This window comes from Pleurodeles waltl, chromosome 8 (assembly GCF_031143425.1).
Source record: "Pleurodeles waltl isolate 20211129_DDA chromosome 8, aPleWal1.hap1.20221129, whole genome shotgun sequence".
In the NCBI taxonomy this organism is placed as follows: Eukaryota; Metazoa; Chordata; class Amphibia; order Caudata; family Salamandridae; genus Pleurodeles; species Pleurodeles waltl.
In genome coordinates, this window is record NC_090447.1 from 401,633,207 (window position 1) to 401,647,723 (window position 14,517).

The window sequence follows — 14,517 nt, forward strand, 5'->3', positions numbered from 1 at the left end:
CTACGGAGCGCCCCCGGGGCACACGCCGGCACCAGCTTCCGAAACTGCCTCCCTCGTGGACGAGGGACGGCAGGGGAGCGGTCTGTGCACCAGACCGGGTGCAGCTGCCGCAGGAAGCCGGCGAGGGACCTCAACGGAGGTCCCTGCTTCCCATACTTCCTTTTGGGGCAGCCGCACCGCGGACAAGGGCGGCTGCCCCCTGGCACGCAGGACACGGGGAGGAACGGGAGTTCCCTACTCCCCGGTCACTGCCCTAGGGGCGCGATCGCCCCCTCTACCCTTTAAGTGTATTGGGCGACCTGGGCCCCCCTCGGGAGGGCCGGTGGAGGCCCGGGGGGCCCCCCAGCGATCACGGGTCCCAGAAGGGGCCCGTCAAGAATTCAGAGAGGGTGCGTGCCGCCCCTCTCAGTCTGCCATGTTTAGGGAGGCCCCCGTTTTTGCGCAGAGGAGCGCCGGGGGCCCCATTGGTTGTTTTAGGCACTGGAGGTGCCTCCTCATCAAGACAGGTACTTTTTAAAGGGACCAGTATAACCATAATTTAAAGTTCTTTCTACAGACTTTATTCATTCTGTTATATTGCCTACCTGTTCTTTGATGTGTTGACATATGTGTGCACATGTTCCTTTTATGGGCATGACTTGCTAATATGTTTGCTTAACTTGCCATAGATTTTCTAATGTTCCTATTATGGGCGTTTTATGATATTCTTATGACAAGTGTGCTAATGTGATAACGTGTTTCCTGACTACTGCTTATGTTGCAGAATACTGAGTAACCTGTGTGTTATGTGTGACTACTGCTAGTTTGCAGAGTAACTAATGTGTAACGTTCTGACAACTGCTAAGGTAGCAGGATAGTACTGTTATGTGATGTTTGTCTGATAATTACGTTGTGTACAATACAGGATATTTTCATATAATCTAGTGTTGTGTTTCCTTGGTGGTGGGAATATTGCGTCACATGTATGTGTGTGTTGTGCAAACGCTTTACGCATTGCCTCCGGGTTAAGCCTAACTGCTCGTGCCAAGCTACCAAGGGGGTGAGCAGGGGTTATCTTGGACGTGTAACTCCCTTGCCCTGACTAAAGTGGGTAAGTTCTGCCTGGCTGAGGTGCATACCCTAGCCAACCAGAAACCCCATTTCTAACAGTTACCATAGAGCACTTGGTGGTATAGGACAGGTACCCTAAAATGTCCTTTTGCTTTCTATGTCTCTAATTTTTTCAAATGCATTGCACCCAGCTTATCACCTGCGGAAACCATGAACCCATAAAAACCCTGTTCTTGTGTGGTACCCTTACACTCTGAAAACCAACTGGAACACAGATTGGGGTCATGCATTGACAAACATATGTTTTTATGAGTGGAAACTGGAAAGAACTACCATGTTTTTGAAAATAATGCTAAAAATCTGACAAACATCATCTTCAGTGCATTTTACCAGGAAGCCAATCAAGGCAGGAGAGATCTGGCAGCGAACAATAGAAATGTTAGGATGTTTAGATGTTAAATATATATATGATAGTTGCAGCATATCCTTGGTAGGGTCCTAGAATTTGTTTGTCCATTTGAGCAGCTTTGTTAGGAAATGAAACTATCTCTGTTTTTCGATAGATTGCAGGTTGCAATAAGATATTGATGTGGGGTTTGTACTAACACATAGCCCTGAACGTGATGAAATAAATAATATATAGTTTGGCTGTACAAGGAGGCCAACATGGTACATGCTTAAACAACCCATTGCTTATTATTTTTAACAAAAACTCCATCACAGAGGTGCATAACCACTCTGACTGTGAAAGGGTTAAGTAAAATATGCTTATGCATGGCCTTAGAAAATATATTTTCACCATGCAAGAGTGAGAAGGAATAGATCGCTAAAACAATTGATTTTCTCAGAAGATATCTGAAAACTAGACTACATGTTTCATTTCCGAAATGTGTTGTAATGGAACAATTTATGTTTAATCTACATGAGGAAAGTACAACATTTTAAGCTATTTCAAAATCAGTGCTTATTCTTTTTACAGCACTGCAAATTCTGATTAACAGTAACAAATACCGGAGGGGCGTGGACGTTTTCTCTGTGGCTGCGTGCCATTCCTGCCTTTACCCTTTCGAAAATGAGTCCGTCTCGTGCCCGCCACATAAAAAAATATACAACAGTGATTGACCTTGCCCTGGTCCCTGAGGGAAGTTGACAAGGGCACAAACTGAATCAAACAGATCCTTTATTTTCCACTGTTGCTACGTCATAGAAGAGAATGGTTACATTCAGAATCTAGTATTCACTGCAGTGACTAGCCGCATTTAGAATACTGGAATGTTGAAAGCTCCACTGAGGATAGTAGAGCAGCAGCGGCCTCTATATAAACCGATATAGGCCAGCTGCTCTCAACATGTCACTGTTCTAATCCACAAACCCTTCCGTTCTCTTTACCCTGCCTCTCCAAATATATGGAACAGGCAGGGGAGAACAAAAGGCAGAGCCTGTGGTGCAGCGCACACCGGAGGCTTTCACCTCCCTTCCTCCCGTAGCTCACAGAATTACTTGATGCTTGGAAGGATGGAGGGGGAATGTCGCTCAGCTCCTGGATCTCCCTGGCCCTGATGAACGAGAATAAACAGTTTAGCTGATCCATGGGAGAACCAGGGGCTGACTTCAGCCCCATTTCACAGCTTTTGCTGTAAATGTTCAACGGCTAACAGCCCTGGCCCTACACACGCCTTTAGCTGTAGAACATTCACAGCAAGTTGTGAAACAAAGGCTTCGGAGCCCAAGGGGGGATTCAACTCCCTCGAGCTCCAACAGGCCTTTGTGGTTTTTAATTAGAACATTCTGCCCTCATGGGGCGAAATGTTCTAATTGCCATGTAGCCCGTTATGGTGAGCTATAAGGTTATACTGAAGCTGATAGACATTTCCTATGGCAGCCAAATATAAGAAATGTATTTCTTAAAGACCTTTGTTGCTTCCTGTTGTCTTGACATGTTAACAGGTGTATTCTGTTCTGTCTATGACCTAGGCTTTGGAAGATGATGCTGCATGCTGATGATAAATTTTTTAGCAAGAACTCTATTAACATTTTAAATAATAATGATTTATCTTATCACTTCCCTCCCTTTTTTCTGCTTAGAGGTGAACCTATTTAAGGCGCTCATGTTATGGTTCATTGAGATAGTTCAAAGAAAATGTTGTTGATTATGTATCTGTTTGCAGCATAACAACTAAACATATTTACTAAAAATTTTGTGTGAAAAGCATATGTAACTTGATGTAATAGGGGTAACACTGAATCTTGTTGTTTTGGCAGGAAAGTATTGGACAGTTTGCTATTTTGGATTGGTATTGAAAAGGCATATTGAAATTCAGAAATGGGTCAAAATTGGCATCTGTTTATGGAGAATGTGCTGTTCAGGGCTTGCCCCAGACTAAATACTTAATAAAAGATGTGTTTAATAGGAAATTACTACAGCACTGGGCATCTCAATGTTCACTGGTGAATGTGACAACTAAGGCCTTTCTTTTTGAGATATGATCTCCTTGACTTAGCAGTGATAATGAATGTAGTCCTGCAGGTTCCACTGGCTCACACGTCGTGCTTTTTATCGACCTACCTATGTGTTTCTGAGTCGATTTTTCTGTCATAACTGTCACTCTCTGTTTCTCTATTTCAGCGATTTACTTATACTTATCCATATTGCCATGGGTTAGTCTCCTTCGCATGTATCCCAGTGCCCCAGAGGTGCAGAAAACGGGCGAACACGCCCATTGCACCATCAGGGCACAGATTTTAGTACGGCCCCTGGAGGCAAGAATGAGAAATAAATCGCCTCTTGAAGAACACTGTAGCTAAGGTGTTGGATGAATATATTTCATATGGTAAAATATGGGTAAACACCATGCGTAATGAAAATCTTATATTTTCCTTGGTTTTCCAATACTGGATGTCTTACTTGCTGTCAATTTAGGGTTTGTAATGCTTTCCTGGCAGATGTTAAAAATGTAAGTTTTTATGTATATCACAGTCTCAAAAGTAGACCTTTGTGGCCTGTGCAGGAAAAGTGATTTTAAACACAAATTATCTTTTTAGATACACACGGGGAACATATTCCTTTCACTTTTGTGCACAATTACAGTGGCTGTTTTTGCAGTTTTAAAGCAAAATCAGCTTCTTTTTCAGGGCAGAGCAAATGTAGCTGAAGCCTAGACTGCTGGTCTCAGCTACATCAGTTATAATAAAGGGCATGTAAAAAGCAAAAGTGTGGATTTCCTTATAAGTGACATGAGAATGTGGAAGCGGGTGTGAGGTCAGTCTTATCTGTGTCCCAAGAGTTCACCTAAGGAATGGGCCACCCCTTGAATTCACTCCACGAAGCATAGGTTGCTGTCAGCAAGTCCAATCCAATGTCTTTAGCAGGTCTAATGGCAGAAATAGTATCCCATCCATACCCCCAGCCCAAGCCCCACCCACCTTAGTGGTATCTTCGACAGTGTAACTTCTCAGCACGTCTCTAGACACTTACTAAACAGAAATCAGAAGGCTTGGTATCCAGCAACTCCTCTTCATGCTCAGCACCTTATGGGAGTTGAAGATGGGATCTGACACAGGTGGTTCACGCTGAACTGGTCTAGTGCCTGACAATCCAACCCCTCAGGGTCTGCTCCATGAGTACAAGAGTACTCTTTTTCTTTCTTGTGTTCCCCATAAGAGAGATCTCTTCTACATGCCACCCTTGCTTGACTTGAAAGAGCCAACGCCTCACTCGGCTGTCAACTCTGCAGTTCTCTGTGAACACCTCACACTCGGGCCCCTAACTGACAAAGTCTCCCTGGAATGCTTCAGGCCTTACCTGTATGTTAACACATAACTCCCCTACATGTACACATCAATCACAAAGCTCTGGGCCTTGACTGTCAAACAGGACTCTGATCAAGAAAACCCTCTCTACTGCATGCTTCCACCTGGCTCCCCTAAGTGGCTCATCCAGTATTCTGCAAGAAATGTTACCCTTATGCAGTCACTCGCTGCATGCTGGATTCATACTTCACATGCAACATACAGAAGACAATCATTCAGGTCAACTGAAAGTGATTTGCATCTTTTTTGTGAGGAAAATCATCATCAAGCCTGAAGCAGTAAGGACATGCTTGATCCAGCTGGGGTCATAATTTAGATCTAGGGGCATTATGATGGGAAGTTACTTTGCTGGTGGCTTTGGCGGTTATGTCAGATGTCAGAGTAGGCAGTCACTGTGCGTGAAGAATTTGTGGAATAGAATGTGGCACATGGATGCAAGTTTGAACTCAACTAAATTCTGAATTTGTAACTTGTGACAGTGATAGTCTCAAACAATACTAAAGCAGTGTAACAATCCTAAATGAATAGGTAATTTCAAAGATTATGCTCCTACGTAAAGTTCACCAAATGTATGTGTTCTTTTCTGGCAGGGCTTGTTTTGATGAGCTTCAAACAAGGAATATTATCTTGTGGCTGGTGCTGGATTATGGTGCAGATTGTATTTACATTGTAGATACAATGGTGAGAATCAGGACAGGTAAGTCATTGAGAACTATGATTTGTTATGTTTACTTAACCCTCTAGCTTTCTGTAAGTGTTAATAACTTGAAGTCTCACGTGTTTTTGTGTTTGATTGATTGCTTGTTTATTTTTACCACTATGCCAAGTTCCACAGTACCTCACAGAAGGGCGCTTTGACTTCTAAGTTCAAAATACATGACACATATATACACAAAACAAACATTTCTCAAGGACAGTTACAGCAATACACAGCTCAATACAGATGAGCTTTTTAACCACACCACGGACCATATCTATTCCAAGAGATGGTAATTGTACTGCTCGGCAATTGCTATTCTGAGTGTCTATTACTCAAGCCACATTTCAGCTTTGCACTCCAGGTTACAGAATGTAAGCACCAAAGATATAGTCTACCTAGAACTTAGGCCCACCTAAAATGCCTTGCAACTAAAGTTACTATAAAAAAGCCATTTTCTTTAGAGATATCCAGCAAGAATGGTTTCAAAAGGATATAGCTTTCTTCTTCAACCTACAAAGCTACCACATATACGTGTGGGTCTTTTCAGCAAGTGGCATAGCACAGAAAAGCAGGAAATTAGGCAAAGTGATGGACACTTCTATGCAGTCAGCCGAAGGGTCATGGGACTGAAAAATTAATGGCTAAAAGTCTCACTTAATTTAAGATAGTAAGACTAAGACAGGCCTTTGAGAATGGTGTGGCAATTAGCCAAGCCTCCCTTCAATTCTTGCATGACTGAAGAGCAAGGGTATGCCGAGGCCCTAACACTATCTTACGTGGTTTTAGGTAGGGGTTGCCTGATGTCACACTGTACCTCCATGAGTGTTTCACCCAATGGAGACTTAAGTAGATCAGACCAAAAGTATTAGAGCATTTTCCACTAGGTTCGCTGGACAACACAAACGTAAGTTGAAGTGACAAGAAATATAAAAAATTAAAATATGAATGCCTTAAATACTAGGAATATATGCAACTAAGACATCTACATGCAATGATAAACAAATATAGTCCGGTTGCCTGTTGACCACTGTTAGGGAATTGTTCTCTCAGTCTATTAGGGAACTCACCAGTGTTGAGCTGTATCCCGTTGAGCACTGCCATTTGCAAAACTAATATAATATCATTTGAAAAACGTGAATTTCGAGTAAAGTTAGGTGATGGCACACAAGTGCCCAACAATGTAAAATGGAATAAAAAGTAACAGTGCAGCATTTTATATACATAATGTGCTGTCCCCAATCCAGGAACAAACTCACAAATGCCATAGGGACAGCCAAGAAATAAAAGGTGGACCACCAGTTCATGTCTTCCAATGAAGAGGGACTGGCAAACCTGAGAGAAGTGGGGAGGGTTGCATCCACCCCCGTATCATAGGCCAGCAGAGTCTGACTGCACCCCCTTGCAGGGAGATGACATGGGGCCTTCCTCCCAAAGGCATCATTGGTGGCACACTCAGTGTGTGCCATTCAGTTGTGTCACAAAAACAGCTTGCTTGCCTTGGCACTTGTAATATGGTGAGGTCAAAGGTGTTCCCTCATTTGCATTGGGAAGCTCCCCTGAGCAAATGAAGAAATGCCCCCTTGGGATCATATAGGTACACAATTTGTGGCTGCTGAATCCATAGTACAGAAAGTGCTAAGCAAGGATCTACCTCTTCCTCCATAATACCAAATGTTCCACTGGGGCCCCAACAGCAGGTAATAAGGCCCATTGCCCCACTGCACACTTTTGGTAATACAGCCCCTCGTGTTATAAGAGGCCCTCTGCCACTACCGAGAGATTGAGAAAACAATTGAAAGGGTTGTCATGAAAGAATCACAAGGAGAAGCAAGAGTGTCCAACTGCAAAATATGGTACACATCTAGTCACTCATATGCAGTCCTCTACTACAAAGCAGCCCCACGTTATGTGTGGCACTTTCAAACAGGCTTGGATTTTTACCCTACATAACTTGGTACACTGGGACATTTAAACATAACGTATAATAGGATAAAACACAATTAGAAGTACCATAATATGTAATGATGTTTGCTGCAAAGCCTGGGCTAGCTGGACATGTCATACTAGACATGGTAACACCTGGCACCACTTCCATGACAAATAACCCATCCACGGATGCTCTTAAGGGCAGTTATCTTGAACAAATATTTACAGAGTCTATAACAACCTGCGCCTTCTGTCATGAACCGCTAATCATTGTGCAACTACTATCAATACAGCAGAAGTAACATGTCAGTGCCTGACCACCATGGTCTCCAGCTTCTCTTTGGCTAACTCAGCTATAACGCCCACTTACATCGGCCAAAGATGTATTTATATGGCTTAGTCTGAATCATTCTGCTCCAGCTCCTTTACTCAAACGCTTGTTTCATGTATTCACCACAATTTGTTTTTTATGTTGCACAAGCATGTTACCACCCAGTTATATATTCATATCAACGAGTTGGAGGCTGGATGTATGCACTGAATTGGCCTTGTTCAGAAGACAGCACGTGTTTGTCTACTGTAAATCTAGAATACATAGGTTCACCTTGGCTGTGTCACCTAAGCTTGTTTGATTTTCACACAATAGTAGTAGTAATATTAATATTAATAATAATATGCTGCTAGTAATGTCCACTATAGAAAGTGCCAAATACCTGTCTATCTAGTTTTATTTTACCTAATTTCTTTCTTCCACCACCTGTGCCAGTGCCTATCACCTACAACCATCGACTCATATTAAGTACAGTTTAGAGATTTCCCATGCCGGAAGTGGAATTTTAACTTTTCTGATCTCAGGTAGTAAGTAATTTGTCGCTGGGCATTTATTTTTCCCTGGAAAGCAAATGACATTGATGAATATGTTTGCTGTGTCAAAAACAAGTCAGGGTTGTCTGGAGCACTGACTGCCACTGTTAGAAAATACTTTGGTTTATCAAATTTGTTGCGCCATTATTTCTCAATTGCCTCTAAGGGCCTAATTTAGATCATGGCAGATGGGGTTACTGTGTCACAAACAGGATGGATATCCCGTCCCCTGTATTACTCTTCCATTATATCTTATGGAAATTGTAATATGGCGGATGGAATAACCGTCACATTTGTGACAGAGTAAACCATCCGCCAAGATCTAACTCAGGCCCTTAGTTTTTTCAAAAGTCAGCTGAAGCAGTTATCTTCTTTCAGACTAAGCCAATGCCCACAGCACTTAGTGCATGACATATAGTAAGCCAACCAAAACCATGACTAATGCTGATCTTAATGAGGGATTCTACATTTTTCAATAGAGGAAAAATGTATAATCACGTGCCCAGCAAAGATTGCATGACCTTTCAATCAGTAATATTTCACTATGTATGGCCTCATACTGGAAAGAGTTGTAATTTTACTCCTCCCAGTAAATACCATAGGTCATATCAGTGCCTAATTTGCAAATCAATGAGTACTATTAAATGCCAGTGTGCCAAATAACAAGGCTGGGTAGTCTTCAATCCACCCCAGTCCTATTTAATTCACTACCAGACACTGTCTATCCCTTTATCTCATCATTTTCAGTCCCTGCTTTCTCCGCATGTGACTTTTTTTCTGTGTTTCTTCTTCTCCTTCTTCCTCCTATGTTTTTCACTCTCTTACTTTCATTAAATGTCTTCTGAGGAAAAATAAGTGTGGTGAGCCCCACCAGCAACCACCTGCTCAAATCAATCATTGAGGCATAGCTAACATGGTATATAGCGCAATTAATAATAAAAGAATACAGTAGAAAATGAAAAAAACAAGATCAATGAACTAAGAATGTCAACTCCTGTATATTTATTTTGCAATTTTTTTCAATGGTGAACGGTAAGATGTGCGGTAGGAATTGTTGAGTACAGCAGTAGATGTATCAGGAACTGCATACATGTAGTCCGAAATTGTGTGTGTAGCTTCAAACCTTTAACAAGTTCATTAAAAATAATGCACTAGTGTCCTCTATTTTTATATGGATTTACTGATAATGGCTACAGAAGCAACTTTCCTCAAAATGTATCACACTTGTATTTACAAACAAATTGTATGCCTTGTTACAGTACCCTTTTTTCACCTTCCAGGGTTTCTTGAACAAGGTTTGCTGGTGAAAGATGCCAAGATGTTAAAGCAACATTACACAAAGACTTTACAATTTAAACTTGATATGCTATCACTTGTACCAACAGATCTGGTCTATCTCAAAGTGGGCCTGAACTATCCAGAGCTGCGCTTCAACCGTCTCTTAAGGTTTGCCAGGATGTTTGAGTTTTTTGACCGCACAGAGACAAGGACAAATTACCCAAATATTTTCCGCATTAGCAACCTTGTCCTGTATATTCTGATCATCATACACTGGAATGCGTGCATTTATTTTGCAATTTCCAAAAGTATAGGCTTTGGAACAGACACATGGGTCTACCCAAATGTGTCCCATCCAGAATATGGGCGCCTGGCCAGAAAATACATCTACAGCCTCTACTGGTCGACACTGACTCTGACCACGATTGGTGAGACACCTCCTCCAGTGAAGGACGGAGAGTTCCTCTTTGTAGTGTTTGACTTTCTAGTTGGTGTGCTGATCTTTGCAACTATCGTCGGTAATGTGGGATCTATGATTTCCAACATGAATGCCTCCAGGGCAGAATTCCAGTCCAAGATTGACTCCATCAAACAATACATGCAATTCAGAAATGTCACAAAGGACCTTGAGGCAAGAGTTATCAAGTGGTTTGACTATCTCTGGACAAACAAAAAAACAGTTGACGAGAAGGAGGTCCTGAAGAATCTGCCTGACAAGTTGAAAGCTGAGATTGCCATCAATGTGCACTTGGACACACTGAAGAAAGTGCGGATCTTCCAAGATTGTGAGGCTGGACTCCTTGTAGAGCTGGTGCTGAAGTTGAGGCCCCAGGTCTTCAGCCCTGGAGATTACATCTGTAGGAAAGGGGATATTGGAAGGGAAATGTATATCATCAAAGAGGGAAAATTAGCAGTCGTGGCTGATGATGGAATAACTCAGTTTGTGGTGCTAAGTGATGGCAGCTACTTTGGTGAAATCAGTATCTTGAATATTAAAGGTAGCAAATCTGGCAATAGGAGAACCGCTAACATCAGAAGCATTGGTTATTCGGATCTATTTTGCCTTTCGAAGGATGACTTGATGGAAGCTCTTACTGAGTACCCAGATGCAAAGAAAATGCTGGAAGAGAAAGGGCGACAAATTTTAATGAAAGATGGATTAATTGATGAGGAAGCAGCAAAGGCTGGTGCTGACCCTAAAGACCTGGAGGAAAAGGTGGAAAAACTGGAGTTCTCACTAGACAATCTACAAACTAAATTTGCCAGACTTCTTGCAGAGTACAACTCAACTCAACTTAAACTGAAACAGAGAATTACCAGGGTGGAAAATCGGATATGGTTACCTGGGGCTGGTTTACCTGAGGAACATGACAGTGAAACTGACGCAGAGGTAGCAAGGCCCGATAAGGACCAAAATAAGAAATAGTTATTTTTGGTGTAGCAGGTGTGCATATAAAAATATAGATATGAAAAGTCAGATAGAGGCAACATAGGAGCCAGTAGACAATGTCATATGGCATTTACTTTACTGCTCATTGAGGAGAGTTCTGCTCCGAATAACGTATGCAATCCTCTCACATGAGTAAGCATTGAAGAGAATTTGGTAAAAGTTTGCCTACAAGTGTAAGTGATTTTTTGATAATGTATGAAACTTTAAAGAAAATGGTGCTTATATTTTTACAGCACAACACAAAATTCCAATTTATTGGGGTGCATTTACCCTCATATATATATATATATATATATATATATATATATATACACACACACATGCATTTATAAAACAGGGCAGATATTTCCTATGGAGAGGAGTGTAACACTTTCTATTATACAGACACATTATAACTTCATACTGTGCCCTGCAAACAGCTGCGCCCTTTTCGTTCTTCATGTTTTGGGTGTTAAACACAATTATAACGATTTCTCATTTTTGGGCCAGCATCATACAATGTGACCCATCAGAATTTGCCGAGTTATGGCCCACTTCCCTCATATATGAGCTGATATGCAATTACTATGTTGAGCTAATTTGCAGACATCCACACTTGAAAATGTATTGCTAAACAATCCCTCTCATTCCATAGGGCTGATTCCCATTGCCCACTGAAAAACGTATGTTTCAATTTAGATCTATGGATATGTTTTAAATTGAAATACATTTATTTCATTCATGAGAGTTATGCAGTTATGGTTACTATACATGATGCAGGCATCAAAGACAATAAACCAAAGAATCATAGTTAAACCACAGACAAGCATGCTTACATGCAGAAACACAACAATCTATGTACGAACTGGAACAAAATAGATCTATGTTGAAAGGTAAAAACAGCGGCTAGAGACTTAGAAACTGTGACCAATCATCATAAAAGTTCTCAGAGATTAATCTTTTCATGTGGTGCTGTTTCAGTGAGGGCATGACGTGACTGGGAGCCTTCTATAAATATTTAGGTTCAACTATATCTATCCTAATTGGGTTATTGGACATTTTTACTGCTCTGCATGTATTTAAACATTTACCGTAATTACTTTGACTCATCGTAATCAACAATGTTACCAGCTAAAGGCAAGTATAAAACACATCTGCAGGAATGCACAGGCAAAACGTCTCAGCCAGCAACATTTTAAACAATGCAGTAATGCCTTGTGGTAATGATTTTACAACAAATGGGTAATACGGCAGCATTCACATTCCTTTATTCGAAAGCAACTATCGAAATGTAGAGTAAATGGTAAAACTGCACTGTGAACCAATTATTTTTATATGTTAAAAAAACAGACTGTGGCTTTGATCAGAAAATATCATTTTAACTCTGTTCGTCGAAAATGTTGACTTTCTTTGCATCCTGCTAATGCAGAAACGCTTTTCAAAAGATGATATTTTAAATATGGCACATCAACTTGTATGATGTGTTCAATGAACTGTTTTATTATATTTGTGTTGCAACCTGTTTATGTCATTGATAATTATGAAAATATGTGTGCAACTTTTTAAAACGTTCTTATTTTTTTTATTTAATAAAGAATAATGTATTTCTATGCTAGCTATTTCTAATTTAAAAAGGCATTCATGTTTTTAAATTCCCATCATTACCAATGTTAAAGAGAAAAGAACGGTGCACAATTTTAACATAAAAATATATAACAGGCATTTTTTTCAAAATGTCAAGTCTAAAATCCTTCTAAATCCAGTCCGTAAACAAGTTCAAATATTCGAAAGTTAAGCAGGACAAACGGTTACCAATAGACCCTGATATTTTGTGGTGTGCATTGTGAATCAATAATTGTCTTGTGTCATGCTTGTGAGGCAGGATGCACTGGAGACTCTATAGATCAAACACATCGGCCCTTAGAGAAGAACAAGGCAAAAATGTAAAAAAAATATTGACAGATAAAATTCATGGGTGAAATTAGAAGGCAAATCGGAAGTAGTAATTGTAAAGGCAAATAAGTGTATATATTCTTGGAAATCGTTCACTAATGCTTCATGAGAACCCTCCACATGTGTTAGAAACATAAGCAAGAAGATAATTTCAACATATGTCAGTTGACATCAAATGAATGCAATGGATTGAGATCAGAAATTTGTAGAAAATTGGACAACCTTAAAAAACCCACAATATAATGAAGGCCGTAGTATAGAAAATTGAAAGGAAACTGAGCATTGCAGAATAATTTAATGTGACTGTGATTTCCTAAAGTGCAGAATCAGGCTTTAGAGATAAATGAATAGAAACCTTTGATGTGTGCTATATTTAAAGATGACATCCAAATACCTGAAATCTGAAATTCATGAAGATCCAATTGATGCTTTTAAAGCATGACTAGTAAGAATGAGATCAATGAAAGTTTTTGAAGCATGGTATAGAAGCACAAAATGCTCACTTGCACTCAATATAAAAAAATCTGACCGTTGAGACGTTTGTTTTCTTATGAAGTTAGATGCCCATAACATATCAAAAACTGTCAATGAGAAAACGTACTGTTGACTCAACCATAAAGAAATTAGGAACTAATGCAAAACTACAATTATTCACCCACTGACAAGTAACTTTAGTGTGATGCAAACATTCAAAATGAAAATGGGTGAAGCTAGTGTTTAGGATCGGTAGAAAAGGAATAGACAATGACCGTGCAATATTAATATGTGAAAGACAGCTTCACCTCAAGATGATAGGGTACACCTAGAGGTTTTCTTAGGTTCATTCATGAAAAACTATACAATAAAAAAAATATATGTAGTCAGTGAGTAATCTGAAATAGAATACCGGTTTGCAGATAAAAACAAAATATAGAAATGTTCTGGAATGACTCAGATCACCAGACAGTGATATCGGTCTTCACCAGACACTTGCAAACAAAGGAAAAAACAAGTTTTTGCCTCAGGAATTGTGGCCTTGTCTACTAACGCATACACTGAATGTTAAAGGTTCTCATAAGGAAAGATAAAAAAAAATCTCAGTTACAATGATGACAGACACCTTTTAGATGAAATGGGAGATGGGTCCCTATTGCGTACAGCTGTGTTGTGGAATACACAAAGCTCAACTATTAGCTACACCCAGTCATGTGACCAGAGACAGGTACTGAATGGCTAAGGTAAGAAAATGCAAACTTTCTAAAAGTGGCATTTTCAGAATTGCAATAAAAAAAAAACAACTTCACCATAAATTAGGATGGAATTTAAATTGTGATTCCAGAGACACTAAACATGAACTGAATTTCTCTTACCATTTGGAAATTACACTTTTAAAATGTAATAAGGCAACTCTAATGTTATCATATGGGAGGGATATGCCTTGCAGTAGTGGGAAACTAATTTAATAGTTTTTCACTACTAAGACATGTAAACCTTAAATGTCCATGTCCTATTTTTTAGTACATTACAC

At 40.2% G+C, this 14,517-nt stretch overlaps 1 protein-coding gene across 1 annotated transcript in view; it reads left to right on the forward strand.

The window, feature by feature from the left end:
• Positions 1-12,661, forward strand: part of CNGA3 (cyclic nucleotide gated channel subunit alpha 3) — a 319,905-nt gene extending 307,244 nt beyond the window's left edge. Inside the window, exons 8-9 of the mRNA XM_069204272.1 lie at positions 5,451-5,557; positions 9,631-12,661. Of these exons, the coding sequence (XP_069060373.1) occupies positions 5,451-5,557; positions 9,631-11,054 (1,531 nt within the window). The 3' untranslated portion in view covers positions 11,055-12,661. The remainder of the gene's footprint in view (positions 1-5,450; positions 5,558-9,630) is intronic.
• The last annotated feature ends 1,856 nt before the right edge of the window (positions 12,662-14,517 follow it).